This window comes from Scyliorhinus canicula, chromosome 28 (assembly GCF_902713615.1).
Source record: "Scyliorhinus canicula chromosome 28, sScyCan1.1, whole genome shotgun sequence".
NCBI classification, from domain to species: Eukaryota; Metazoa; Chordata; class Chondrichthyes; order Carcharhiniformes; family Scyliorhinidae; genus Scyliorhinus; species Scyliorhinus canicula.
Window position 1 is genome coordinate 10,865,693 of NC_052173.1, and position 13,284 is coordinate 10,878,976.

Here is a 13,284-nt window from a genome sequence, read left to right on the forward strand (position 1 = left end):
TTTTGTGATGTTGATGGAGGGATAAATATTGACCAGGAGACCACGGAGAAGCCCCCTGCCTTGGGATCTTTCACATCCACATGAACAGGCAGATGGGGCCTCAGTTAAACATCTCATCCAATAGCTCCCTCAGTATTACACTGGATTTTCAGCTTTGATTTCTGTGCACAGTCCCTGGAGTGGGACGTGCCCTGAGTCACCAGCTTCCGGGCTCAGGAGGGCTCCCAACCAAACCACGGCTGACACTCCCAATAGTTCTGGGTTGTTTGTTTGTCTCTGTTCAGCCTGAACAGAGTGGTTTGTGTCAGAAGGTTGTGGGTTCAAGTTCCACTCCAGGGATCAGGCTGAGGGAGCGTTGCACTGTGCAAGGCACCAACTATCATATCTGATGTTAAACCGAGTCTGTCCTCTAAGGTGGATGCGCAAAGATGCCGCGGAATTATTTGTAAACGAGCAGTGGGGAGTTCCCTCTGCTGCCCTGGCCAATATTTATCAACTAACACCACTGTGGATTCAAGAAGACCTTCTCAGGGGTAAATAGGGATGGGCAACAGAAAGCTGGCCAAGCCAGCGACGTCTACACCCCATGAGAGAATAAAAGAAAACAGATTCCAGGTCATTAACACATTGCTGTTTGTAGACGTTTGCTGCATGTGGATTGTCTGCAGCGTTTTCTACATTGACGACGCTTCAAAAACACATCATTAAGTGTAAAGTGCTTTGGGACAAGTCCTGAGCTTGTGAAAAGCTTGATAGAAACGGCGGTCTTTTTCTTTGACTGTTAAAACCCGAGTCCGACAGACCCTCTGGTTACTTCTTCTGAAAATAATATTCTTGCTGACCTCGTGATCAGAGCTGCCACTGTGACACTATTGCCAAACTGAAACAGTGCTTTGCTGCACACCATGAGTTCACATCAACCTTCAGTCTTCATTGATTCCAGCTAAGGGGAGGGGGAGAGGGTGAAGCTGTCCCTTCAGATATCACCGTCTGACTTGGCCAAACCGCATAACTGATGCAAAGAGGATGACCCAATCGGGAATCTAACTGGTGTATGTCACGATTTGTAGTTTTCCTTCTAATTCACAAATTATTTATTTATTTAACAATTAACCACGGGACAAGCGTATGCTTTTGTGCGACGAGAAGCATTTACTTGACCATATCTAGGAGAATTCCCTTCAATATTCAGTGGGATCCTGTCTGCCGTTTGCACGCGGGGTACAACCACCACGCCCCAAATCAAGACCGGCCAAGTGTCACCCACCACACTAGAGATGCACGGCTGACCATAGAAGGAAGCTGTTCGAGCAATATTCCCTTCAGTAATGCTGCTTGCGCTTCTCGCTCTGTCTGGTGTCTTGCTTGTAAGCCACTAAACACCAGCAAGGCAGGGGACTTTGAAATGCTCGTCACAGGATTGATTCTTCAGGATTTCTGCTCATTTGCCAGGGGTAAAGGTGAAACTGTATTGAGTGTTGAGAGGCTCCCTTGGGAATTCTCAGTAATGGATCCTTCCACAGTCTGCTGTGCCTTTCACGATAAAGCCCACGAAACAGATTATTTATAATTAAGGCTGATTTGAATTCTAGCTTGGCTTTCCTGAAATATAGCTCACGTTTTATTACATTAATATGCTTCCTGATTGATCATTATGCGAGCTGGGCGATTAGGATCCAGTGCTTGCCCAGAGGGAGGTGTCCGTGGCTGTGGCCCACTCCCTTCCACCGTTTAAAGGCTGGGCACAGGGTGGCATTGGTGGAGACGAAGGAGCAGGTTATGTGCCAGCACTCTCAGCTGGCGAGCCGGTAAAACTTTAACACGGGCCATCTCCCTTACCCTTCCTCCCTCACTCACACCCGGCAAAGAAAAGTTACAATCGCCACACAAAATAGATATTTTGCACAGTGGAGGCATAAAGCAGGTTGGCCACCTGTTATCAGATTTGGATGGATGTAAAAATGGGCTGCCGTTTGCACCCGTCTCCCTGCCCCCGCATTCCCCCCCCCCCCGCCCTGACCCCATCCCGAATCCTCCCTGTCCCCATCCCGAACCCTCCCTGTATTCCATTTACATTGGATGCAGTGCATTGAAAGCTGATGAATTAACCCTCTTTGTGATTTTTTTTTAGCTGTTCTGAATGAAAAAGAGAAGCAGAAGCTGAGAGCCTTGCTGAATAAATTGAAGCAAAAGGTTTGAAATATAAATATTATTAGAATTCAGCCACCAGGTATATTGGGCGAAGGGTTTCAGTGAGTTCTGGCCTGATCCCGGGGTAAAGCTCCTCCGGATTTATCCACATGAAATGCACTGAGGTGGGTTTTAAAACTCAGTTGCCTGGGGACCTGAATATGCTGGAAATTAAACAGAATTCCGTTCTAATTGACATTAATTGGCCAAGCTCGTCAGAGAAGCTGCAGGAATAGCTTGCCACACTGATGTTAGAATCACAGTGCCACAGTAGCTCCAGGGTCCCAGGTTCGATTCCCGGCTGGGTCACTGTCTGTGCGGAGTCTGCACGTCCTCCCCGTGCGTGCGTGGGTTTCCTCCGGGTGCTCCGGTTTCCTCCCCCAGTCCAAAGATGTACAGGTGGATTGGCCATGATAAATTGCCCTTTAGTGTCCAAGGGTTAGGTGGTGTTATGGGGTGGGAGAGTGGGCCGAGGTAGGGTGCTCTTTTTGAGGGTCGGTGCACACTCGATGGGCCGAATGGCTCCTGCACTGTGGGGAATCTCTGACTCAATATATGGGCTGGAATTCTCTGGCTGTTGCGATCCTCGGTTCCGTGCTTCCCGGCGACATGGGGTGGTTTGAACAATGGGAAATCCGATTGACAAGCAGCGGGAAGAGAGAATCCCACCGCCAGCGAATGGCGTGCGGCTGAGAAACACGAGGCTGGGTGGAGATTCCAGTGGTGTTTTCTGAGATTGGGGTTAAGGCAGATAGTTTGCACCAACCTATCCACGTTGTTAAGTGCCTGATTCTGACACCTTGAGCAAAGAAGAACAACGCTGATCAGGTTCTTCTCTACCCCACCCGAAAATATTGGCTACGTGTGTGAATGAAACAGCCAACACAAGATGAATGAACCTATCCACCTTAAATCTGGCTTTTATTTTCTCTCCTTCTCCATGGAAGTTCCTGGCCTACTGGGATACAGGTCCACAGGTGCCAGCAAGTTGTCTGGTAGCTCACTCCAATGGCCATGTACACTGGCCACTGCGCCAAGGGCGGCGGCTCTTGCTGTTTCTCTTCCCTTTTGGAGTGCAGAAAGTAAGGCCACTCAGGCAGAGATCTGCTAGCTTAGCATAGTCCAGGGATTGACCCAGGGACTTTCCTGCTCTGTATGACTGAGTACCCATAGAGTGCATCCAGCACAGTAGCAACCACACGCACCATCTCCCAGAGGCTTGCTGAGATCTACAGGGATTGTCTATAGATGAGGAGTTGGCTGAAGTTGGGCATAACCACCAGCACAGGGGGCTGGCAGAGCCAAGCGGCCTGTTTCTTTGCTGCGTATTTGCTCTGATTTCTAGAACATAGAACAGTACAGCACAGAACAGGCCCTTCGGCCCTCGATGTTGTGCCGAGCAATGATCACCCTACTCAAACCCACGTATCCACCCTATACCCGTAACCCAACAACCCCCCCCCTTAACCTTACTTTTTTTAGGACACTACGGGCAATTTAGCATGGCCAATCCACCTAACCCGCACATCTTTGGACTGTGGGAGGAAACCGGAGCACCCAGAGGAAACCCACGCACACACGGGGAGGACGTGCAGACTCCGCACAGACAGTGACCCAGCCGGGAACCGAACCTGGGACCCTGGAGCTGTGAAGCATTTATGCTAACCACCATGCTACCGTGCTGCCCCTTCTGTTGTGTTTTATCTCTGTTGTACAGGGGACTATACTATCTGTTGGTTTTATCTCTCAGATCCTGTTGCATTTGCTGGGACAATGCCATGATCACAGAAGCTGAAAGGCATAAAAACAGGAGGAAGCCATTCAGCCCCTCTGGCTTTTCTCCTATTTATTTAGATCATGGCTATGGGATACCCCATCCATCAGCACATGATGGACTGCCAGCTTGCATGGCCCAGTTGGTCAGCGCAGTTTGTAACATAAAGCTGTCACGGTAAAGATACAGTGAATCCCTGACATTTCTGTTTTCTCTGCTGCATAACAGGGACAGGCCAAACCCCGACCAGAGCGGAAGCTGAAGAAAGCACAAAGAGTAAAAATGGATCAGAAGGCGAAGCAGGTGAAGAAGCGACAGAAACTGAAACGGAGACAGCAGAAGCTGCAGCTCCGGCAGGAGATGAAGAAACCCACTGAAGACCTGTACTTAACCGATCACAAGGTCAGCCGTCACTATGGGCCGAAACGGGGATTGTGAAGTAACTGTCAAAGGAAAGGGCCGGGCTCACAATGGAGACAATTTAATACAGAGCATGTGCGGGGGTTCCCTTCTCCCGGCACTGGCCCCCGGGCAATATGGCGGAGCTCTACAGGTGCCCGGCGTGGAGTAAAATGGGCCCCCGCGGAACCGGCCCGCCCGCCGATCGGTAGGCCCGATCGCGGGCCAGGCCACCATGCCCCCCCCCCCCCCCCCCCCCCCCCCAGGGGTCGGATCCCCCCGCCCTCCCAACAGCACCCCCGCCCCACGCCGGCGGGAGCGTTGTAGTCCTCACACTGGCTCCTCAGCTGAGATCAGCAAGCTTGCTGCAAAACAGGGATCAAACCTGCCACCGTTTCTGGTTGATGCCTTTTGGTGCCAATCCGGGCGGTGTATTTAGTTGATCCGGGTGGTACAGGCAACCTCAGCATGCCTGAGGTCAGGAACGGAAAACTCAGACCCCCCCCCCCCCCCCCCCCCTGTTTGCTACCCACTGACCCAGTGCTAGAAACTACACATGTGGTTGGCATGGAGCTTTCCTGTGGCATTGCTCTTGTCGGTGATACGCTCAACATTGAGAATCTGATTCACTATTGAGGCCAAAATATGGAGAATGGCTTCTTGAGAGAGATATCAGCAGTAGTTACCAACTCTGATTGGATGCCAAAGGATAACAAAGCATCCGGGGGGATTCATCGTTAATTCCTGAAGATTCTAGGACAATCCTAGAGGATTGGCTTCCCTAATCAGAGTGTAATCCCAGCAAAAGTCAGCACCTTCTGGAAAGGTGTGCCCCAGGCCACTAACAAAGTAGTAATGCAGACGGCGTAATGACTTGGGTATGATGGGTGGCAGGAACTCTGCTATATTAATGGATATTCCTGCCTTATTGTTTTCTTCTAGCCTTTACCAGAGTTTGCCCCTATTCCTGGCCTGGTGCTTTCTGGCCGTGCCTTTTCAGACTGTCTCACAGTCATTGAGTTTTTGCACAACTATGGCAAGGTACTTGGTTTCGATACCAGCAAGGATGTGCCCAGTTTGAACACACTCCAAGAAGGCCTGCTGAACGTCGGGGACAATATGGGTAATATCCAGGATCTGCTGATTCGATTACTCCAGATTGCAGTGCTCAATCCAGGGATGCCTCATAAATACCAGGTACAGAGCCTGAACCAGTGATTGTGCTCCAAATTCTCCAGCCAAACCACATAAAAGCCAAATGTAGCAACACAGATTGGTTGATGGGAACAAAAACAACAGTTAAGGGCGGCATGGTGGTGCAGTGGGTTAGCACTGCTGCCTCACGACGCTGAGGTTTGATCCCCGCCCCGGGTCACAGTCCGTGTGGAGTTTGCACATTCTCTCCGTGTTTGCGTGGGTCTCACCCCCCCACAGCCCAAAGATGTGCAGGGTAGGTGGATTGACCACACTAAATTGCCCCTTAATTGGAAAAAAATAATTGGGTACTCGAAAATAGATGTTTCAATTGGAGATGGGTTGAATGTGTTGTTCCCCAAGAGCCAGAGTTAGTTGTATAATCATTGTGTTTAACTGTGGTGGACATCAACTCGGGATTCACTTGTGCCCCTTTAAATAGGCACAGACAAACTGTGGTTGTTGGGCTAGGAGGTGTATGCTAGTAATGTGCAACTCTGTAAATAAATGCTTAACAACCTCTATAAAGATCGGTGCCAGTTCTCTCCTTCACCAGGTGATTCTGGAGTATAACAGTCAGTGCCGGGTCCACTTTTTTTTTGCTCAATGCCTACAAACGATTTCAACTGGGCGTGAGGAGTATGATATTGAAATTTGCTGACAACACAGAGGTAGTGAGTTTGGAAGGACTGTAAAAGACTTTAAAGGATGTAGACAGGTTTAACAGAATGGATGAACGGGTAGCAAATGTGGTTTTATGTAGAGACGTGTGATGCAATACAGTTTGGATGGAGAATATACACAATGGGAAGGGATGGAGGGCAGGATTCTCTCAGCCCGGGGCCGGGCCGGAGAATCACCGCGACCGGTGCGAATCGCGCCGCACTGCCCCGATGCTGGCACGCGATTCTCCGCAGAGTTGAGAATTGGCACGGCGCCGGTCAGGGGCCGCTGTACGCGGCCGGCCAGCCGATTCTTGGCCCAGAATGGGCCGAGCGGGCCGTCGTAAAAACAGCTCGTCCTGCAGGCGCCGTCCACACCCGCTCTCAGCCGGCGTGGAAGGGTCGTGGGGCGGCCTGTGTAGGGGGAGGGGGTTCCGACCCCAGGGGGGGGCCTCCGATGTGGCCTGGCCCGCGATCGGGGCCCACCAATCGATGGGCTGGCCTCTCTGGCTGGGGGCCTCCTTTCCTCCGCGTCAGCCCCTGTAGCCCTGCGCCATGTTGCGTCGGGGCCGGCGCATTGAAGGAAGCCACTGGGCATGCGCGTGTTGGCGCCGGCGCCACTGCGCATGCGCGGATCCTGCGGCGCCCAGTTGACGCCCGGATCAGCAGCTGGAGCGGCGTGAACCGCTCTGAATTGCTGATCCTGAGGCCGTGTTGACGCCGTCGAGAAATGCGACGGCTTTTCCGACGGCGTCAAGACTTAGTCTCAGGATCACAGAATCCCGCCCGGAAGATCCAATTAAACAGAGGTATTCAGGTACATCATTCCCTGAAAGTGTATGTAAGCCTTAAACACAGGGCGGGCTCATCACTGGTGGCCATACTTTGAGCTGCCTCTTTATCCTCCTCTGACCCTCCTTAACACTCACTTATTTGGCCAAGTATTGGGCCACTGACTCTGTCAATTTTTGCGAAACTGCTTTCTTCACAAACTCCAATATTAGAAAGAAGGATGTGAAATGGAAAAGAAATTGTTTCAAGACAATAAACACATCACTGTGCGGCTGCCGACATAACAACAGCGACCATAGGTGATCAATCCATTGGGTGTGAGGTGCTTTGGGAGGTCTTGGGGATGTAAACATTGATGGCAAATAAATGGATATCTCTATGTCTCTAGAAGGTCTGTGTCTATCAAATGCTGCAGCCTGTGTGAAATGGACACAAGTCCGTGTAATGATCCAATATAACAGGGCTGTTAGGGATGGGAAATAAACGCAGGTCTTGCTGGCTATGCTCACATTGCACAAGTGAATAATGTCTTTTTAAAAATCAAGTATTTTATCTTGTGTCTAGCACTGTCCAAATAACGTTATTCTGCATTAACACCCTTCACCCGACATGTTACCCTCTGCAATCTATTTAGAGTAGAATCTTGCTGTACTGCTGTGCTGCATTTTGAACTGGAGAATACCTTGTATGTCATGTGTTATGTGGTTTTCACATGTTGTAGGTTACCTATGCACAGTGTAAAACTAATCAAACCCTTCACGTTTCTAGTCAGTAACGTTTCTCGGGGAGCAGATCTGTGACATTGGAATTAACCGGGATAACGTGTCTGAAGTTCTGCGGATTTTCCTGGAGGCGTACGGGGCTGAAGCAGAGCTCTGCGAAGGTTTGAAAAGCAAATCATTCCAGGCACATTGCTCGGAGAAAAAGGCAGCTGTGCTGGCCTTCCTCGCCAATGAGCTGCTGGGGAGCAGCGTGGTGATAAGGTAGGAGACAAAAGATGGAACTTACTTAACTTACAGGCGAGCTTACCATTGTGTGTGGTTAATACTGACTCTGGCCGAGACACTTATTTAAAAAAAAAGAAAGGTCAATCAACTCTGTGCTGAGTTAGTGGCTCTCTTGTCGTTTATTTTCTCGTTCTCTCTGTCTAATATGAAGGACCAGAACCGTGGGTGTGTCTCTTCTGGAGCTGCGTTTCACCTCTAGATAACTGAGTTGTTTTTGCACTTTGATTCAGAGTTAGTGCCAACACAGTTTAAATTGGGAACAAATTTGAGTGAAAGATTTGAGGGCGTGCCTGCGTCTCCTTCTCCACTGTCAGTTGGGATAGGTGCCTCATGGAGGAAGGGTCAGCCTGGGCCATGTGCCTCACAGCGCCCATAGGCAACCTTGACAGAGGCCTCGCGCGATGTCACCTGCCCTCTGGACCAACCCAAGGGAATGGAGAACCGAGTGGAAGGATTCAAAGACAACACATGAAGCATTCGTGTGAAGAAGGCTGTGATATTAAAGCAAGACTCTCCCTTTGTTTTAACACCGTGCAGGGAAATAGATAAAAACATAGACCACCGTGCCAACATTCGGAGGAACAAGTGGATTGTGGACGGAAAACTGAGGAGGTAAGGCTTTCTACTTCCTGTCTCTTTGAAGCACCAGAAAAAGTTTCATTTAAAGAGCAGATCTGGAGCTCAGGGACTCCTCGAAACTAAATGTGTTAATCTACAGCCTCTTTTCCTGTTCGCCCTCGGGCAACACCGAAACTGTGGCATTAGCAGCGAGTGAATGAGTGATACGCACCCTGGTGTCTGAGCTAGTCAGGAAGGCGTGTGACAAGGAGGAGATTAGAACTGAGTTTTTCATTTTCAATCTGCCCCCACAAGCCCCTGATATGGGAAACAGTCTGGCATTCAGGAGGTCTCCCAAAATGGCACAACATAGATTGGCAACAGAGTGCTGAATATGTGCATATGAACCTGGATTATATTGTAGTTGCTGGCATTGTTCATCCTGACTATTTTTGTTTAGTTTTCAAGCTGTGAATCATCATTAAGTGCTGTCTTCCAAGAATGATTACACTTCACTGTGTGACAGAGCTGCACTCACACCTCCTTCAGTTGTACATACTCATTAACAAAGTATTGCAGGGGCAGCACGGTGGCGCAGTGGGTAGCACTGTTGCCTCACGGCGCCGAGGACCCAGGTTTGATCCCGGCTCAGGGTCACTGTCCGTGTGGCGATTGCACATTCTCCCCGTGTTTGCATTGGCCTCACCCCCCACAACCCAAAGATGAGCAGGGTAGGTGGATTGGCCACGCTAAATTGCCCTTGAATTGGAAAAAAAAAGAATTGGATACTCTTTAAAAAAATTTTTTTTTTAAAAACAAAGCATTGCAGCAGAACTAACTGTGAATTCATCTCCTTCCAATCCAACATTCCTCACAATGTCACACATCAGTCACAGTTCTCCTGCTGGTCCAGGGGGTTATGCATTGCCTGGGGTATTACCGGCCCATATACACCTAAAGGCTCTTGGTTCAATCCCAGGTCTGAGTTGACTGATCTCAGCTGAGTCAGAATTTACAATTGGCCGCAGCAGCCTCTGGATTTGGGTGGAGAAATCAGCCAGGGCTTTTCATGATTTCAGATGAGGGCGAGGCCGTGGGCGACAAGGTGGCACCGTGGTTGGCATCGCAGCATCACCATGCCAGAGATGTGCAGGTCAGGTGCATTGGCCATGATCAATTGCCCTTAGTGTCCAAAGATGTACAGGTTAGGTGGATTGGCCATGTTAAATTGTCCCTTAGTGTCCAAAGATGTGCAGGTTAGGTGGATTGGCCATGCTAAATTGTCCCTTAGTGTCCAGGGATGTGCAGGTGGTGGGGATGGGGTGGGGGAGTGGGCCTAGGTAGGGTGCTCTTTCAGAACGGTGCAGACTTGTGGGCGGAATGGCCTCCTGAACGATAGGGATTCTGTGATTCAATGAAACATTGGGGTTGACTATCCTCAGTTCTAACAATCTGTGGACATCCAGCAGCTGTGGATTAATTGCCTCTAACCTGAGCCTCTATTAAAGTTTGTTCTGGGATCCCTTGTTCTCACCCAAGAATACAGATCACAACATGGAGAAACTAGCAAGTGGGTGTTATCTGAAGTTATTTGCATGTAGTGAGTCGCTTTGCTTATTCGGGTTGTTACAAGTGAAAGGCTTGCTCTTCTTTCTGCCAAACTGCATGAGGAAAATCCCCGAGCTCCCATTCCCCGCGTTTCATTAATGGGGCAATAACTTGGAGGTGAAAGGCTTTTCTGTATTGTTCCCCTCTCCTGGTAGGTTAAAGAGAGCCCTGGCAAAAAAGAAAGGAATTCGGGAGCCCAACGGCATTGTGGATGGCAGGAGAAGGAAAAAGGACCTTGGTTCTGACGAAGGGCACAGCGGCAATGCGGATGGCAAAGGGCAAGAGGAGAATGCAAAGGAGGAAACGAAAGAGAAACCATTGGAAAGAAGGACTGACGGAACGAATAAGGTCAAATGATGTTTCAGGCTACTTTCTTTCATCAACAATTATTCCTGTTCCGTTGCCTAATTTGCATGACCATCCATTCCCGAGCCAATACAGCAAAAACAGGGGCATTTCCTCCAGTGCCTCTCAGTGATTGGTGCTCGGAGATATGCGAAAGTGAATTGAAGCCACTTGTTTCCCTCTGACCCTGAAATTGTCCTTCTCAGACGAGCAGACCACCCTGGGGAGTATTTGATGCCTCCCACTGGGCGGACCCATTCGCTCTGGTTGATTTCAAGCCTGGAAACTGATTCAAAGCCTCCAGAGCCCTGAGTGAAATGCCGCCTTACTCACGTTTCAAATCCGATACCTGTCCCGATGGGAGGACTGACGCACCGTGGCTGCAGTGTGCTGTCGACAGGATGCACTGCAACAACTCCCAAAGGCGTCTTCAGCAGCACCCCTCAAGTGTGCAACTGGATGGGCTGAATGGCCTGTGGGGTATATTCCATGCAATTCCACATGTTTACAGGCATGACCTGTGACACTCCATGACACAGTCCACTGGTGCCCCAGCCTCTTGCAAATGTTGAATTTTGCACCAAATGCACTAAGCATTCACAACAGACCAGAGTTAGCAATGTGGGCTAGAAGCCTAGTAACCCTGGTAATATAATATCAGATAACAATCTTAACAGCCAGACACCAAATGTGGGCTGCATTTGACATTCTGATTTGATTAAGTAATTTTCTTTTAATTCAATTTTAATATCTAAAAGTTGGGGGTGGCATGGTAGCACAGTGGTTAGCACTGCTGCCTCACAACGCAAGGGACCCCGGTTCAATTCTGGCCTTGGGTGACTGTGTGGAGTTTGCACTTACTCCCCGTGCCTGCAGTTTCCTCCCACAGTCCAAGATATGCGGGTTAGGTGGATTGGCTATGATACATTGTCCCTTAGAGTCCAAAGATGGGAGGTTAGATGGGGTTACAGGAATAGGGCGGGGGGGAGTGGGCCTAGGTAGCATGCTCTTTCAGAGGGTTGGTGCAGACTTGATGGGCTGAATGGCCTCCTTCTGCACTGTAGGGATTCTGTGATTCTATTAAATATGCATTATGTGTCCAACACGGTAAGGGATGCAAGGCCTGGAATGGAATGTTCTCCATTGTAGACACTCAGTGTCTGCGTTAACAACACAATCGGCAACTTGTATTTTATAGTGCCTTTGACAGAGTAAACACATCCCAAAGAGCTTCACAGCAGCAGTTATCGAACAAAATGTAACACTGAATCATGTAGGGAGATATAACAGCAGATGTCCTAAAGCTCAGTGCAAGTGGTAGGTTTAAGTTGTGTCTTAAAGGCGGAAAGACGGGTAACGATGCAGAAAGGTGTTGGAAGTAAATTCCAGAGCTTAGGACCTCAGCAGCTGAACGTATGGCTGCCAATGGTCAGGCAATTAAGAGCAGAAATTCCCAGGAGAGTTACAGCATGGTCTACAGAGTAAAGCTCCCTCTGCACTGTCCCCATCAAACACTCCCAGGACAGGTACAGAACGGAGTTAGATACAGAGTAAAGCTCCCTCTACACTGTCCCCATCAAACACTCCCAGGACAGGTACAGCACGGGGTTAGATACAGAGTAAAGCTCCCTCTACACTGTCCCCATCAAACACTCCCAGGACAGGTACAGCACGGGGTTAGATACAGAGTAAAGCTCCCTCTACACTGTCCCCATCAAACACTCCCAGGACAGGTACAGCACGGGGTTACATACAGAGTAACTCTCCCTCTACACTGTCCCCATCAAACACTCCCAGGACAGGTACAGCACGGGGTTAGATACAGAGTAAATCTCCCTCTACACTGTCCCCATCAAACACTCCCAGGACAGGTACAGCACGGGGTTAGATACAGAGTAAAGCTCCCTCTACACTGTCCCCATCAAACACTCCCAGGACAGGTACAGCACTGGGTTAGATACAGAGTGAAGCTCCCTCGACACTGTCCCCATCAAACACTCCCAGGACAGGTACAGCACGGGGTTAGATACAGAGTAAAGCTCCCTCTACACTGTCCCCATCAAACCCTCCCAGGACAGGTACAGCACGGGGTTAGATACAGAGTAAAGCTCCCTCTACACTGTCGCCATCAAACACTCCTAGGACAGGTACAGCCCGGGGTTAGATACAGAGTAAAGCTCCCTCTACACTGTCCCCATGAAACACTCCCAGGATAGGTACAGCACAGGGTTAGATACAGAGTAAAGCTCCCTCTATACTGTTCCCATCAAACACTCCCAGGACAGGTACAGCACGGGGTTAGATACAGAGTAAAGCTCCCTCTACGCTGTCCCATGAAACACTCCCAGGACAGGTACAGCACGGGGTTAGATACAGAGTAAAGCTCCCTCTACACTGTCCCCATCAAACACTACCAGGATAGGTACAGCACGGGGTTAGATACAGAGTAAAGCTCCCTCTACACTGTCCCCATCAAACACTCCCAGGACAGGTACTGCACGGGGTTAGATACAGAATAAAGCTCCCTCTACACTGTTCCCATCAAACACTCCCAGGACAGGTACAGCACGGGGTTAGATACAGAGTAAAGCTCCCTCTACACTGTCCACATCAAACACTCCCAGGACAGGTACAGCACGGGGTGAGGTGAAGCTCCCTCTACACTGTCCCCATCAAACACTCCCAGGACAGGTACAGCACGGGGTTAGATACAGAGTAAAGCTCCCTCTACACTGTCCCCATCAAACACTCCCAG

The 13,284-nt window shown here is 49.7% G+C and overlaps 1 protein-coding gene across 1 annotated transcript in view; it reads left to right on the forward strand.

The window, feature by feature from the left end:
- The window catches only part of LOC119958097 (bromodomain adjacent to zinc finger domain protein 2B-like), a 104,127-nt gene that overhangs the window by 58,136 nt on the left and 32,707 nt on the right, over positions 1 to 13,284 (forward strand). The window contains exons 11-16 of the mRNA XM_038786326.1: positions 2,132 to 2,193; positions 4,193 to 4,366; positions 5,306 to 5,560; positions 7,780 to 7,994; positions 8,556 to 8,630; positions 10,340 to 10,532. Of these exons, the coding sequence (XP_038642254.1) occupies positions 2,132 to 2,193; positions 4,193 to 4,366; positions 5,306 to 5,560; positions 7,780 to 7,994; positions 8,556 to 8,630; positions 10,340 to 10,532 (974 nt within the window). The remainder of the gene's footprint in view (positions 1 to 2,131; positions 2,194 to 4,192; positions 4,367 to 5,305; positions 5,561 to 7,779; positions 7,995 to 8,555; positions 8,631 to 10,339; positions 10,533 to 13,284) is intronic.